Source organism: Monodon monoceros, unplaced genomic scaffold (genome assembly GCF_005190385.1).
Source record: "Monodon monoceros isolate NGI ecotype Baffin Bay Population unplaced genomic scaffold, NGI_Narwhal_1 Super_Scaffold_7, whole genome shotgun sequence".
In the NCBI taxonomy this organism is placed as follows: Eukaryota; Metazoa; Chordata; class Mammalia; order Artiodactyla; family Monodontidae; genus Monodon; species Monodon monoceros.
In genome coordinates, this window is record NW_021703784.1 from 101,664,975 (window position 1) to 101,680,715 (window position 15,741).

The 15,741-nt window shown below is 39.0% G+C and overlaps 1 protein-coding gene across 1 annotated transcript in view; it reads left to right on the forward strand.

Moving 5' to 3' along the window:
• CUNH11orf80 (chromosome unknown C11orf80 homolog) overlaps positions 1-15,741 on the forward strand; it is a 91,140-nt gene that overhangs the window by 55,181 nt on the left and 20,218 nt on the right. The window contains exons 9-12 of the mRNA XM_029208029.1: positions 4,687-4,837; positions 8,224-8,370; positions 12,469-12,590; positions 14,429-14,539. Coding sequence (XP_029063862.1) covers positions 4,687-4,837; positions 8,224-8,370; positions 12,469-12,590; positions 14,429-14,539 — 531 coding nt within the window. The remainder of the gene's footprint in view (positions 1-4,686; positions 4,838-8,223; positions 8,371-12,468; positions 12,591-14,428; positions 14,540-15,741) is intronic.

Consider the following 15,741-nt stretch of genomic DNA (forward strand, 5'->3'; position numbering starts at 1 on the left):
GAATACAGAAGAGGTAAACAGTGAGAGGAAACAGTGAGACATTCTAATTTACATTTAATTCATGTTCCAGAGGAGAAGAGAGAGAAAAATGGGGCAGAAACTATATTTGAAGAGTTAATGGCTGAAGCAACTAAAACAGATTTCAAGCTGAACAATCAAGCAGGATAAATAAAAAGATATCCACTCCTTGGGACTTCCCTGGTGACACAGTGGTTAAGAATCCGCCTGCCAATGCAGGGGATATGGGTTCGAGCCCTGGTCCGGGAAGATCCCACATGCTGCCGAGCAACTAAGCCCGTGTGCCCCAACTACTGACCCCACATGCCACAACTACTGAAGCCCATGCGCCTAGAGCCTGTGCTCTGCAACAAGAAAAGCCACCACAACGAGAAGCCCACGCACTGCAGCGAAGAGTAGCTCCCGCTCGCTGCAACTAAAGAAAGCCCGTGTGCAGCAATGAAGAACCAACGCAGCCAAAAATAAATAAATAAATTTATAAAAAATATATATCTGTCTATATATCCACACCTTCTAGAAGATTAAAGACAAAAAGAAAACCTTAAAATCACCCAGGGAAGAGTAGAAAAAAAAAAAAATCACCCAGGGAAGACAGATTGTCTTCAAAAGAGAAACTGACAGCTGACTTCCTCATACCAACAGAAAGTAGTAGAATAATAGTGTTAATGTCCTGACATAAACTAATCATCAACCTAGAATTCCATACCCAATAAAAATATTCTTCAGGATAAAAGGTAATGAACCTACCTGTATATTATATTACTGTCCTAATCCATACAAGAAGAAGAATTAATTCAACTGACTAGAGCAGTGTTTTGACTGTACATTCTTGGTGGGATATTCTAAGGATGAAATGAACTGCAAAGAACTCTTAAAATTCATTAAGTGGTCTTGATTCTTAGTAATAATATTGGTATTATTATATTGAAATTGTGTGCATACTTATGTAAAAACAAATAAGTAATTATGTTAACATTGTTAGGAACCAAATTTTTTAGCATAAGATAGAAGATACATGAGTGTAAATTCAAAGAAATAAGAATCTTTAAAAGTAACTTTGAGACAGAATTGAAAATACCAATGTGAATCCCCAATTTTTCTGACTTTAAAAATTATATATTTCTTAGCTCTGTCCACTAAAAAAAACCTTAGAAGCAATGAACACTCGTGGTACTCAGAATGTGTCCTCTAAATACCACTGCTCACTACAAAGGAGAAGTGGCTGATTCTGGGCCTAAAGTAGAAATGTACAAGATGAGCTGGGTATCTTGTTGGGCCAGAAAGCAAGGAAGTTATCAAAGGCCAATGAGATTGTGTCAAAGGATTTAGGAACTTCCACTTCCAGCCATGATCAAATAACAGGGACTGGATTTATTTTCCTACCCTGAACAGCTAGAAAAAATGGACAAATTATATTAAACAACAGTTTTCAGGTATTACACAACAGATAATGCAAGACAGTGGTTCTAGAAGGAGGAGAAACAAACAAGTGAACCCTGTGTTTGCCCCACTGTACTGTCTAGAGAGAATTTCCAGGCTACACCACCAGGAGGGGATACCCAACTGGAGTCTGGTGGATCTCTCTGAGTTGAGGAGACAAAGTTCAAAATTCAGGGAGGTCTAGACAGCTAGGATTTATAGAAAAAAGTACTGAAGAGGAAATAAATACATAGAAATAGAGCTCCAGACAGAAGAGAATCCCTGGAATGCACACAGAGCTGGGAATAGTTCCTGTTCCTATCAGGCAGGGTGGAAAGCTTCATACTTCTTAAGGCATGAGGTGGAGTCTTAAGAAGGCTTTGCCTGAGTAGTGGGGAAAAGTTAGCCATAGCCTACAGGATTCTCTAGTCCCACGTATCAAAGCTTAAATGTAAGACCAATAAGACTGAAACTGTTTCCAAATAACTTTACAGTGTCCCAGAAAAAAAGTTCAAGAATATTTATAGGAATACAAAAATATTCTGCACCCAAAAAGGTAATCTTCACAATGCTGGGCATCCAATAAGAAATTACTTGGCATGCAAACAAGCAGGGAAATAGGGCCCATAATGAAAGAAAATTTTCAATCAATGGAAGCCTACCCAGAAATGACACAGGTGATAGAATTAGTAAACAAGGACATTAAAACAGTTATAACTGTATTCCATGTTCAAAAAGTGAGAGTAAAGATTGAACATACTAAATAAAGAGGTGAAAGAGATTTTTTAAAGACCCAAACTGAACTTCTAGAGGAAAAAAATATAATTTTCAGGATGAAAATAATACTGAATGAAATTGATGGCGGATTTACACATTGCAGAAGGAAAGATTAGTGAACTTGAAGACACAAAACTAGAAACTACCTAAAGTGAAATTAAAAAAAACTCTAAAAAAATAAACAAAGCATCAGTGAACTGTGAGATAACTTCAAGTGGCCTAATTCAGGGATGTGTAACTGGAGTCCTGCAGGGAGGCAAGGCAGATAAAACATTTGAGGAAATAATGTTCCCCAAATTTCCAAATTTGATGAAAACTATAAACCTGCAGATCCAAGAAGATCAATGAACTCTAAACGTAAGAAACATGAAGAAAATTATACCAAGCCACACCATAATCAAATTGCTTAAAGCCAGTAGTAAAGAAAAAAATCTTAAAAACAGCTAGAGATAAAAAGACACATTACATATTGAGGAACAAAGATAAGAAATACCACAGATTTCTCACTGGAAACAGTATAAGCTAGAAGAAAATGGAGCAACATCTTTAATAAAAGAAAAGAAAACTGTTAATGTGGGATTCTATACCAAGAGGAAATACTTTTCAAAAATGAAGGCATAAATTAGATAACTAATAAGAACCTGCTGTATAAAAAATAAATAAAATTCAAAAATTCAAAAAAAAAATGAACGCAAAATAAAGAATATTTCAGATGTACCAAAGTCTTCATCACCAGGAGACTTGTATTATAAGAAACGTTAAAGGAAATGCTTTAGGCAGAAGGAAAATGGTACCAGATGGAATTCTGGATCTACTCAAATAAAGACGAGCACTGGAAATCATAACTATTTGGGTAGATATAAAAGATTTTTGCCCTATTTAAAAAATCTCTTCAAAAGATAATTGACTGTTCAAAAATATCAACAGTGTATAAGACTTACAACATGTGTAGAAGTAAAATGTGTGACAACAGCACTAAGGCCAAGAGGGGAGAAATGGAAGTACATTGTTGAAGGATTCTCATACTATACATGTGTGAACTGTTAACGGTATCACTTGAAGGCAGACTGTGATAAGTTAGAGTTGTATACTGTAAAGCCTAAAGCAATCCCTAAGTTAATACCACAAAGAGTTATAACTAATAAGTCAAAAAAAGGGATAAAATGGAGTTATAAAAAATACCCAATCCAAAAATAGAAAAGAAGAAAAAGGAAATAAAATACAAGGAACAAATAGAAAACAGGTAACAGGATGCTAGATTTAAACTCAGCCATAACAGTATTCATATTAAATGTAAATAGTTTAAACAACCCAATTAAAAGACATTCACACATTTTGACTCTTCAGATATTTCACTCTTATTCTGAGTTTGCAGCACCTAAAATCTCCCCTGGCTCTAAATAGTGAATGTGTTGGCCTTAGCTCAAGTGTTAATGCCTTCTTGGATTTGTGATGGAGACTTCATTCATAGGCATTGCCTCCCTTTGCTCTGTTGTGACTTTCAGTAATGCCCCAGTCCCTACTGGGTAAGGATTTTAATCTTCACACTTAATGCCTCATGTTTACCCTATGAAAAAGAGGATGAAAACAGAAAGATACAGGACAATATATATTCTGGTCTTATTAGCCTTGGTTCAGGGGACAACAAAGTTTAGGCAGTGGTTCTTAACTGGGTGATTTTGCCCTCAGAGGACATTAGGCAATGGCTGGAGACATTTTGATCCTTATGACTGGAGGGAGAGGTGATATTGGCATCTAGCGGGTAGAGGCCAGGGAAGCTGCAAAACATCCTACAATGCACAGGACAGCCCCACAATAAAGAGTCATCTGGCCCAAAGCGTCAACGTGCCAAGGTTGAGAAACACTGGGTTACAGGGAGGGTGAGGGTAGGAATGAGAAGTCAAGAGAAAGAAACCATTTAAGGGCCTACCTTCCTTAGTCTTGGTTAGAGAGTAGGTTGGAGAAGGTGAAGCGTTTCCCTCTCAATCTGAATATACTTAAATACTTACTGGGAAATATTGCTTTGTATATACTTTCATTCTAGCATGTATCATATCATATTACAGTTTACTGGTTTTTACATGTATCTCCCATACTATAAATATAACTTGAAGGTAAGTATTAAATCTGTATATTCATCTTTATATCCCCAGAACTTAGTACAGTGTAGTGTTTAGCCTGTGGTACCATTCAAACCTATGATTTAATGAGTAGGAGAGTAAATAAACGAATTGTCCCAAAACTATATTTGTAGCTCACACTCATTAAACCCAAAATAATTCCTGGGGATTCTAGTGGATCTATCTCTGGCGCCTCACACCTATCCTTAATGTGGAAAAGGCTTAATATGTAATCGCCTAGCACACTAGTTTATTTCTGAGAGTGTGAACCAGGTCAGTGTTGTGTTTGTTTTATGCATATAAATACAGTTATAAGAAACTAAAAATTTGCAATTTTCTTTAGCAACTATACATATTTCTATATGGACCTTCAGGTCTGCCTCTGATATTGCTAAATCCGGAGCAGCCAACTTCTACTATCTTCAAAGATACCTCTTATTTCATTAACTGGAAGAAATACCACTTGTGTATGGTGCCCAATTTGGATTTAAATTTCGATAGAGGTAAATCTCCCTCTCTTTGTTTGCATAGGAATAAAGAACTCTGGAGAATATTAGAGAAATGCAAGGAGATATAAATAGCAAGTGTATATAAGAATAGGACCGGGCTTCCCTGGTGGCGTAGTGGTTGAGAGTCCGCCTGCCGATGCAAGGGACACGGGTTCGTGCCCCGGTCCGGGAAGATCTCACATGCCGCGGAGCTGGGCCCGTGAGCCATGGCTGCTGAGCCTGCGTTCCGCAGCAGGAGAGGCCACAACAGTGAAAGGCCCGCGTACCGCAAAAAAAAAAAAAAAAAAGAATAGGACCTAGTGATCTGATGGCTTAGGTTGGGGGTTACAGGTGGGAGTCTGGCTAAGTTTGAGATTCCACATGAAGTGAGTCAAACAGGTGTCAACAGGCAAAGCCCCATCAGAGCCTAACTGTTCTGGCATTACGTGTTGATGCTGCTTCTCCTCATTTCTACTGCCTTCTCTATTCCTGGCCCTCTTGATGTAGTCAGTGGGCCTTCACCTTCCAGGGACTTGTTCAGAGGGTTTCTATTGTACCTTAATCCATCAACTCTGGGGTTTTAGAAAGGTTAGTAAAGTTGCAAGGACATCTTTGAACTATCGTGGAATAGAAATATTTCCCAATGAAATGAAAAAATCCATATAAAATTACTTAGAAAAATTGTAATACTACGTAAAAGCAAGGCAGGAGTATAAACCATATAGTGATAAACCTAGGAAGCTGACTGTACTATTCATATAGAGCCTAATCACATTGGCTTTGGCTGAATCATACTGAAATTGGATGCTTAATAATTAGACCAACAAATAAAACTGAGAAATAGGAATATGCAACCATGAGCTGATGTCTAGGAGCTTTATAGTCTTGAGTTTGACTGTTGTTAGCTAGAATCCTTTGAAATTTAGAAGGCAGTCTGTTCAACTGGATCCTGAGGAAGTTCACCAGTAGCGAGGAGGTATTCTAGAGTTGTGACTGGTATGAGAAGATTGAAGCCTGCCAGTATAGGGAAGTATTTCCGGGGGAAAGATAGAATCTTCATCTTGGAAGTAGGCCTCGTGGTAAGACACTTTTTCTTGAGTAGGTAGTTATTCCAGAGGGCGGAATGAAAGGAGGGTGTCCTTGGGCTTGTGGAGGTAAGTGGTTTTGTGAGGAAAGAATGTTTGGTCTTAATAAGGCTGTGGCCACAGCTGTGGGCTGCCCCTTAGCACTTATATGGGGCCAGCAATGAGGGTGAAGTGCTTTCCTTGCTCCCTTGGGTAATGGCTGCTTACCGTACCACCTGGCCCAATGAGGGGGAATACCTACTACTCCTCTCCCCTGGCAAACTGTGGAAGATGTATTAAGAGAACAGTGTCCCCTAATGGCTCTGCTATTGTACCAAAGAGAGCCTTTTGGAATTGGTTTGGCTTTTATCTTGGGGGTGTGTGTGTGAGTGTCTGGGTACCTGAGTCCAAATCCTGTCCTCTCTTCCTGGTTATAACCCTCGCTAGGGGGGTCTTAGTAACTTGAATGGTGATTCATGTTCCTCTGAAAGTGAGGCAAGCGAATGTGAGTGAATTATATGTATTATTGTCTATTACTGTTATTTGTTTAAACTGAATTGGCTATTTAGAAACTGAAAAAAATCCCTGAAAACATCCAAGATGGGACTCTTCTGACGTTCTGAAAACTGGTTTTTGCATAGGCCTTAGAGGAAGTTAGCTTTCTAGAAGGAATTGGTATTTCTCTTCCTGTGTCTTTGAGATGTTAATAATCTACCTGGGCTCTCAGGAACTTTAATTACCTGTGATCCTTGAGAGTGAAGAAAAAAAAAAAAAGACCTTTTTAAACTCTAGCAAGAAAACAGTGAGATCTCTGTGTCCACATAAATAAATGTGTGTCTATGTGTACCTTATAAATATAAGGTGTCTCTGCCTCCAAATGGCACTGCCAAGATTGGTTTGTGGATGAGCTCTGTTTAATTGGCTTAAGAGAAATTAAGCGCTCATATAAACTCTCAGAAATATAAAAGAAACTCCAGAATGAATTTCAGTTTCACGTGTTATGGGAAACATTCAGTACTGAATGGATATCTGGTATTGAAGCTAGCTTAAACTTGTTGGTTTGATTAATGTAGACATGTCTTTAGAGTCATCAGTGTTAAGTATAATACTTGTACCTAGGCTTATTTTGAGATCAAATAAGACCATATTATATCTGTTGCAAATTTGTCAGCAAGGAAAATATCTTGCTATGATGAAATTTTAAGTAAATGTAAATAAGATAAGAGCCTTTAGGTAAACTCTATAGGAATAATTATGTTTTGGGAATGTCTATCTAGAATAGTTTCTCCAGATTTTGATAACCATGTTCTGCCTGCTGTCTGCCACACACAGTGGGGTATCACTCCAGGACCTTGCTTCAGACATGTAAGATCCCCCTATCCATTAAACCATTGATGTCACTGAAAAAAAATAATAATAATTTTTGGTCTTAACAGATGGGATGTCATGCTATCAGGATTTTTTAAATCTCGAGGGCTCTCCATATCTCCTTTTCTCTTTCATTTTTATTTTCATGCTTTGTTGATTTCCTTCATTTTTTGCCAATTTGTGATGCCTAAACTTGCTCAGTTAATTTTGGAAATGAATAGCATAGAAAATGTCCGCACATGTCACCTTCCCTCATTACAGAATCAGGATCCACATGGAGGTACTTCTTTATATGGATCTGGATGGAATTTAGGACTATAGTGATTATATTCTAGAAAAAGAACATAGGGATCAGATTACTTGGGGATACGAATATTATATAGCACTGTGGTTAAGAGCACAGATTTTGGAGTTAGTCTAAAACAGTTCCACCACTTCCTGTCTCATGTTGGGCAATGTATTTAACCTACCTGTGCCTCTTTTCTTGCCTGTAAAAGAGCATAAGACTATGTCCCATACCATAGTGCGGTGAAGTCTGAATGTTGAGATAATACATGCCAAGAATTTAATGTGGTACGTGGCACGTGGTAAGCGTTCAATACAAGTTAGCTGTTGTCATTACTCTTACTAGCTATACCTACTTTTTACTAGCCTCTTATTAGTGATACCTACCTTAGAAAGTTACATGAGGAGTGAATGAATTTACTGTATAATACTTCCCAGTAAATTCTAAGGAATGCTGTTTGGTTTGCATTTTATACACCCAGTTGTTATTTTGATGTTCTTCCTGTGAGTCACTATTATTTACTTTTATCATGTGGGTAGAGAAACAGATTCAGGAGGAGAAGGGAGTGTTCAAATTTAGATTTATCTCAGATCCCTCTTTGTTTGAGGTATAGGTTCTTTATTCACTTAGCATTTTGAGGGCTTTACTTATCTTAGGATACTCTGTAATATCTTGTCCTCTAGATTTGGTGCTTCCAGATGTGAGTTATCAGGTGGAATCCAGTGAGGGGGATCAGACTCAGAATATGGACCCCCAGGGACAAACTCTGCTGCTTTTTCTCTTTGTGGACTTCCACAGCGGATTTCCAGTCCAGAAAATGGAACTCTGGGGTAGGTATAGGAGAGTGGGGCTGCCAGCTTGGGTGTGCTTAAATGTTAAGAGAATAAAGAAAGGAGACTTTACATGATGCATAAATCTGAATAGATGTGTTTCTGTAAAATAACTCATTTCAATGAAAAACCTTGCTTAAATAAGTTAAAAAAATTATATGCTCTATGTGAAAGATCTATATCTTGAAGCATCACTTAGATGATGACATTCCCAGATTTGGTTGACCAGAAATCAGCAGACACTTCCTGTTGGTCCCTCCAGAGTATATTACCTTAGATGGGTAGTTCTCAACCTCAGCTGCACAATATATTACCTGGGGAGCTTCTAAAAAATGCCCAAACCTCACCCCCCAGAGATTTGGGTTTCCTTGGATTGAGGTGGGCCTCAGGTATCAGTATGTTTTTAAAGCTTTTCAGGCTTGAGAACTGTTCACCACCCTACTGCTTTTCCAAGTGGAATCAAGAAAGTTATCAGTTTTACTTGGCCTTAATGCAACATCTCAGATTGAACACGAGGTGCTGTGGGAGTACATTGGTATGAATGGCTTTGTGTGATTGCCACATCAACCTCTGGAAAGGGAGAAATTGTCCTTGTTCAGGCATACAAATGCCTTTGGCCTTTATCTAGCAGATAGGTGATAACCTGTTATCAGAAGGTTCTCTCTGTTAGTGGTAAAGCAGTGATTTCACTGTTCTGTGGTCTGTGAAACACACGCATCAGAATCACCTGGAGTATTTGAAAATGTGCAGCTTCCTGGGCAAGGATTAACTCATTGTTTTGCTAATGTAAAAATCTGGTATGGCTCAAGAATATGCATTTTAAACAAGATTCTCAGGTGATTCCTAAACATAGTAAAGTTTGAAAACCACTGAGTATGAGTATGAGAGTTGGCTTATGCATTTTTTTTTTTTTTTTTTTTTTTTTCGGTACGCGAGCCTCTCACTGTTGTGGCCTCTCCCATTGCGGAGCAGAGGCTCCAGATGTGCAGGCTCAGCGGCCATGGCTCACGGGCCCAGCCACTCCGTGGCATGTGGGATCTTCCCGGACCGGGGCACGGACCTGTGTCCCCTGCATCGGCAGGTGGACTCTCAACCACTGCGCCACCAGGGAAGCCCGGCTTATGCATTTTAATCCAATAAAGCCTGAGACATAAATTTAAGTGTTTCTCAGTGCCCTCCTAAACTTTGAAGGAAGAAGCAAGAAGTGGAGTTTATAAATGTCTGGGGAAATGTTCATAAGCCTTCCTTTTGGTGTTCCTGATATGTTTCTGGGTTATTCTTTCTTTGTGGGCGACTGTTTTTTCTTGGGACTTTACTCTCTAGGCATTCCAGTGCTATTTGGTGTGGCCCTGCTTCCACTGAGTCATAAGAGAAATGAGACAGCTTACAACACCAGATCAGAAGACCTCACATTGCTGCCAACTATTGGTTGAACCTGTGGGATTCTTTCTACTGCCAGCCTTGCATGCCTCTCCTACCTTTTTCCATCATGTATATATTCTTTAGGAGAGAAGCACTGCTTTCCAGGGCTCTGGCTTGTAACTCTTTTATTTGAGGAGCTGGTGTTCTCTGGTGCCCCACTGTTCCATTCATTAAGGCCCTGGAATGGGAACATAGAAGAGACTCAAACTAATGAGGCTTCCAGCAAGGAGGTCAAAGGTGAGAATGCCTAGGGCTATTATCCCACCTGTGCTGGCATGGACAAAGACTCAGAAGCAGCTTAGAATGGTGGAAAGGACTTCAGGGTACAATCAAGAGACCTGGGTTTAATTTTAGTACTGCTACCAAATTCCTTAATGATTTTTTGGGAAGCAAGTTGCATAAATCATCTGATCCTTCCTTTTCATATTTTTAACATGAGATTGTTAGACTAGGTGCTATCAAAGGCCCTTCCAAGTCTAAAGACCCTCTTAAGATGTAAGATCTGATATCTTTGGCAGTTTTTTTTTTTTTTTTTTTAAGGTTGGTCTGCTAGAGGGAGCACCATGTTCAGTCTTCCCTAGGATGACATAAAATCTGGTACCACATTCTGAATCCTATTAAACATACTTCCTCAGAAACCAGGGTTACTATCGTTATTATAATACTGTGATAGTTTGTACACCTCTGTTTAGCTTGACTCTGAAGGCCTGCAGCATCTCAGGTAGTGGTACTCAGTACTGGATTAAACAGAAATCCATCACTGCATTAGTAAACATAGTAGTTATCTTTTAAAATTTCCTTATACATCTGAGAGTTTAGGACTAGCCTTTGAAGAAGATGCACTGTAAGGGTAGGTAGGTATAGATACATGGATATAGATATATGTAGTAATTTTATTTTCTTTTCCCCCTCTTCTTTCTCAGATCCTTGAAAGCTTTCTCCAGAGCTCCTTTTAGGAAACAGCTTGTGCAGAACTACAGTCTGTTTCCATGTGTCTTAAAAAAGAAATCACTTAATTGGCCTTCTGCCTACCTTGTCATGGTAACTTTTCTATGATTAACTCATTTTGCCACAGTGTTAAAGGCATCTGGTGGTATCAGCAGTTTTAGGGATGAAACTATAGCTTTTTAATTAAATGTCTGCTTTCAAAGTGGCTTCAACTGATTTCTTAAGGCTATTCTTAGGACCAAACTATAGAAAATAGTAATCCACATGATATCATAGCAATAGCGATATTTTCTCTTTGAATATTGCAATGTACATTTCAAAACACTTTATATATATTATCCCAGTTTATCTGCACAAAATACCCATGAGAGCAGGTGGTATAAAGGCACTTTCTGTACTAAAATGAGAAAAGTGAAGTGACTTGGTCACTATTAGTTGATAGTAAAATTGATGCTAGAATCTATATTCTCTTGATTCCAGTTCCAGACCCCTTTTGAGCAGAGCAATTCTTCCCCTCCCTTCCAGGAAAGCATCATGGTACCTTGTGGTAGAAAATGTTCCTTCTGACTTGCATTTTTTTTTCTGACTTGCATTTTAATTGCAGCCCTGAGAAAAGCCAGCCAGCTTTACCTTTGAACAGACCATACAGGGAGTAGAAAAACACTGAAAGAAGAAAGATTAATTAAGAAGCATTTTCTCCAGGTGCCCCAAAAAGTAAATTTGTCTTCCTGTATTGGTTGTATCAGGATCATCAATGCTGGCATATTGTTTAATGACGTATTTTGCCCATCGGTCTCACATGTTAGCTTTTCTGAAGGATGCTGAGCAGTGGTGCCTATGGTTACTTTATCAGAGATAGTCCCTCATTTAAAAAGACCTTATACCAGCAATTCTCAGATTGTGAGTTTTAACTTTTTCTTTAAATAAATTTATTTCATTTATTTACTTTTGGCTGCATTGGGTCTTTGTTGCTGTGTGCGGGCTTTCTCTAGTTGTGGCGAGTGGGGGCAACTCTTTGTTGCGGTTCGTGGGCTTCTCATTGCGGTGGCTTCTCTTGTTTCAGAGCACAGGCTCTAGGCACGTGGGCTCAGTAGTTGTGGCACATGGGCTCAGTCACAGGCCCTAGAGCGCAGCCTCAGCAGTTGTGCTGCACGGGCTTAGTTGCTCCACAGCATATGGGATTCTTCCCAGACCAGGGCTCGGACATGTGTCTCCTGCATTGGCAGGCGGATTCTTAACCACTGCGCCACCAGGGAAGCCCTTAACTTTTTCTCTACCACAGCGTATCTAAAAGGATTGATACCCTGACAGTAGCAGTGGCTCACCATAACAGTGACGCTCAAATAGGAGCAGAGTAGAGTTAGACATACTCTCCAGGAGGTTTTTCCTTTCCTTTGGGAGCCACCAGCATCATTATTTATAGTATATAGCATATATTTCTGTTTCTGATGTGAATTAAACAGGATCCCTCATTTGATTCTTCAAAAATAATGTCATTCTTCACTTTAATTTTAGTGAGCTTTCGTTCATTTGTAAGTGGGAATTGGGTAGGTTTGTAAATTGCTGGGGGTTTTTGTCTAAAAAAGTAATTATCTCTGGATAGGCAGAAGTGGCTTCCTTTTTCAAGTGGCCTCTTTCCCATTCTCAGCCCTGACTCACAGCATATGAACAGCAGTCTTGAAGTGGTCATTCTCACTCAAGGCTTACCAACATTTTCCCTCCCCTTAGGGGTCCACACTTTGCTCACAACTCATCTCAGTGCCATTCTCACGGAGAGCCACAGTGTGGTGCAAGATTCCATCCAGGTCGCTGTGGACCAGGCCTTGGAGCAGCATCACCAGGCTGTCAAGGTAATAAGAAATTCACAACTCCCTTTCTCCTTTCTCTAAGAAAAAGATAGAGTATATGGCAGACAGGGCCTGAGAGCCCTTCCTCCCTGAATGCTTCTTCCTCTCTTTGGTCATCTGGGCTGATCTTTTTAAAAATATTTACTTATTTTTTTGGTTGCACCGGGTCTTGGTTGCGGCATGCATGTGGCATCTAGTTCCCTGGCCAGGGATCGAACCTGGGCCCCCTGCATTGGGAGTGTGGAGTCTTCACCACGGCGCCACCAGGGAAGTCCCCACCTGGGCTGGTCTTATAAACTGCATCTAGCCTAGGAACTCGGGCTTTAACTTAGATGGGTCACTGTAACCAGCTTGCTTAGTCTTATCTCCTAGTAGGTGAGTTTGAATAAATATGGGCAGAACAGTAGACCAGGGAAAATGACTGATAACATACTCTTTTCTTTTCTTTCTTTTTTGAGTGTGAACAAATTTTTTTTTTTTTTGGAACACGTGACTTACGATGTGAGTGTGTTTTTTCACAAGCAAAATGAGCTTGGTTTTGCCTGCCTGTTAGTTTTTTTTCACCACTTCCATTATACCAGGGGACAGGAAAACATTTATAAAAGAGGAACAGTAAACACTGAACCCAGGACACTATATTCATTCTAGGTAGTTTTACACCTTGAAGTATTTTTGTATATTAATTTGTAGTGTCATTAATGTCTTCTTCCCTCTTTCACACATTGAAGTGCTATATTATTGACTATAAGTTCTGGATAAATTGAAAGCTCATGCATGCACTTGGCCTGAAATTTTTTTTTATTGAAGTATAGTCAATTTACAATGTTGTGTTAATTACTGCTATACAGCAAAGTGATTCAGTTATACATATATATACATTCTTTTTTTTATATTCTCTTTCATTATGGTTTATCATATGATATTGAATATAGTTCTCTGTGCTATACAGGACTTTGTTGTTTATCCATCCTATATATAAAAGCTTACATCAATGTATATCTTTCTTATCTATATATTTCCCCTTCCCACACATGTGTCTAGAGCTGCTGTTTCACTAAATCTTACATTCTTCCCCCATTTCCTAATCCTTTGTAACATCACTTTGTCTTCTTACCTGACCTTTTTTTTTTTTCTTCATGATTCAGGCCAGAGTATTTTTTCTTTTTTTTTAATGTTGAGCCTTCTTTTAATTTATTTATTTTTATTTTTGGCTGTGTTGGGTCTTCGTTTCTGTGCAAGGGCTTTCTCTAGTTGTGGCAAGTGGCGGCCACTCTTCATCGCGGTGCGCGGGCCTCTCACTGTCGTGGCCTCTCTTGTTGCGGAGCACAGGCTCCAGACGCGCAGGCTCAGTAGTTGTGGCTCATGGGCCTAGTTGCTCCGTGGCATGTGGGATCTTCCCAGACCAGGGCTCGAACCCGTGTCCCCTGCATTAGCAGGCAGATTCTCAACCACTGCGCCACCAGGGAAGCCCCTTACCTGACTTTTTGAATCCCTCCATCCTGTGTACTTTTGGTAACACATTTCTTACTTCATATGGCCTCCTTTTCAGGGAAAAGACAGCTATACTAAAAGAGGAAAGCTTAAAGCTTTTTGTTTTTTAATAATAAGTATATCTGTTTTGTTGCTCAGTGTCTTGCTGCGTGTCTTTTCTGAATGTATCTATGTCAATAAGTCTAAGTGTCCTTTGTATGTCATGATCTCAGTAAGTATTTTTGGTGGAGGGGGAAGAATTTTTGAAATCCTGCTCTGACTAAAATCTTTGGTCCCTTTGGGATTCTCTGAACCAGCAGTTTGGTATTATTATAAACTGCGGCCTCCCACTTCCTTGTTTTATTCTCTAGGCTCATCAGAAACTACAGGCCTCACTCTCAGTGGCTGTGAATTCCATCATGAGTATCATGACTGGAAGCACCAGCAGCAGCTTCCGAAAGACGTGCCTCCAGACGCTTCAAGTTAGTAAGAGATTGGGGATGCTTAAAAGTGCCAGGGTTTTAATGACATTCTACTACCTATCTTAGTAATATGTGCAGTGCTCTTAGAAACATTATTTACTTTGATCCTCCTATGATTCTACATAAGTGTTTTAAGAAATGTTTGTTGAATGGATAGTGGTGTATATACTATTTTATAAATGAGAAAACGAGTTATTTAAAATTTCTGTTTCCTTTCGATCATACAGGTAGTTATAAGCAGAGCTAGGATTAGATCAGTGATTCCCAATTTCTTACTGAAGAATGTTCTGTTACCTCATGGCAGCAGAATATACTGAAAATAACTGAGCAACCATAAGCATTACATGTGTTTGGCAGTATGGAATAGTGTAACAAGGTTTGGAATCAAAGGCCTGAGTTCAAATTTTGGCTCATTTGTTTACTAGCTAGGTGGACTTAGGCCTGTACTGAACTTCTCTGAGTTTCATCTACAAATTAGAAAAAAATAATAGTACCTTACAGGGTTATTATGAAGTTGAGAGCTAAGTGTCAACCTGCATAACACATTGTAGATTCTTTTTTAATGCTAAAGTTTTAAGTTTTAATACATTTCATCTTAAATGGTCTTAAGTAGTATGCAATGGCTAGTATTTTATTTTATTTTTTTGAATTTTATTTTATTTATTTTTTTAATACAGCAGGTTCTTATTAGTTATCTATTTTATATGTATTAGTGTATATATGTCAATCCCAATCTCCCAGTTCATCCCACCCCACCCCCCACCCCTGCTTCCCCCACTTGGTGTCCATACATTTGTTCTCTACATCTGTGTCTCTATTTCTGCCTTGCAAACTGGTTCATCTCTACCATTTTTCTAGATTCCACATATATGTGTTAATATACGATATTTGTTTTCTCTTTCTTACTTACCTCACTCTGTGTGACAGTCTCTACAAATGACTCAAGTTCATTCCTTTTTATTGCTGAGTAATATTCCACTGTATATATGTACCACATCTTCTTTATCCATTCGTCTGTTGGTGGGCATTTAGGTTGTTTTCATGACCTGGCTATTGTAAATAGTGCTGCAGTGAACAATGGGGTGCATGTGTCTTTTTGAATTATGGTTTTCTCTGGGTATATGCCCAGTAGTGGGATTGCTGGGTCATATGGTAATTCTATTTTTAGTTTTTTAAGGAACCTCCATACTGTTCTCCATAGT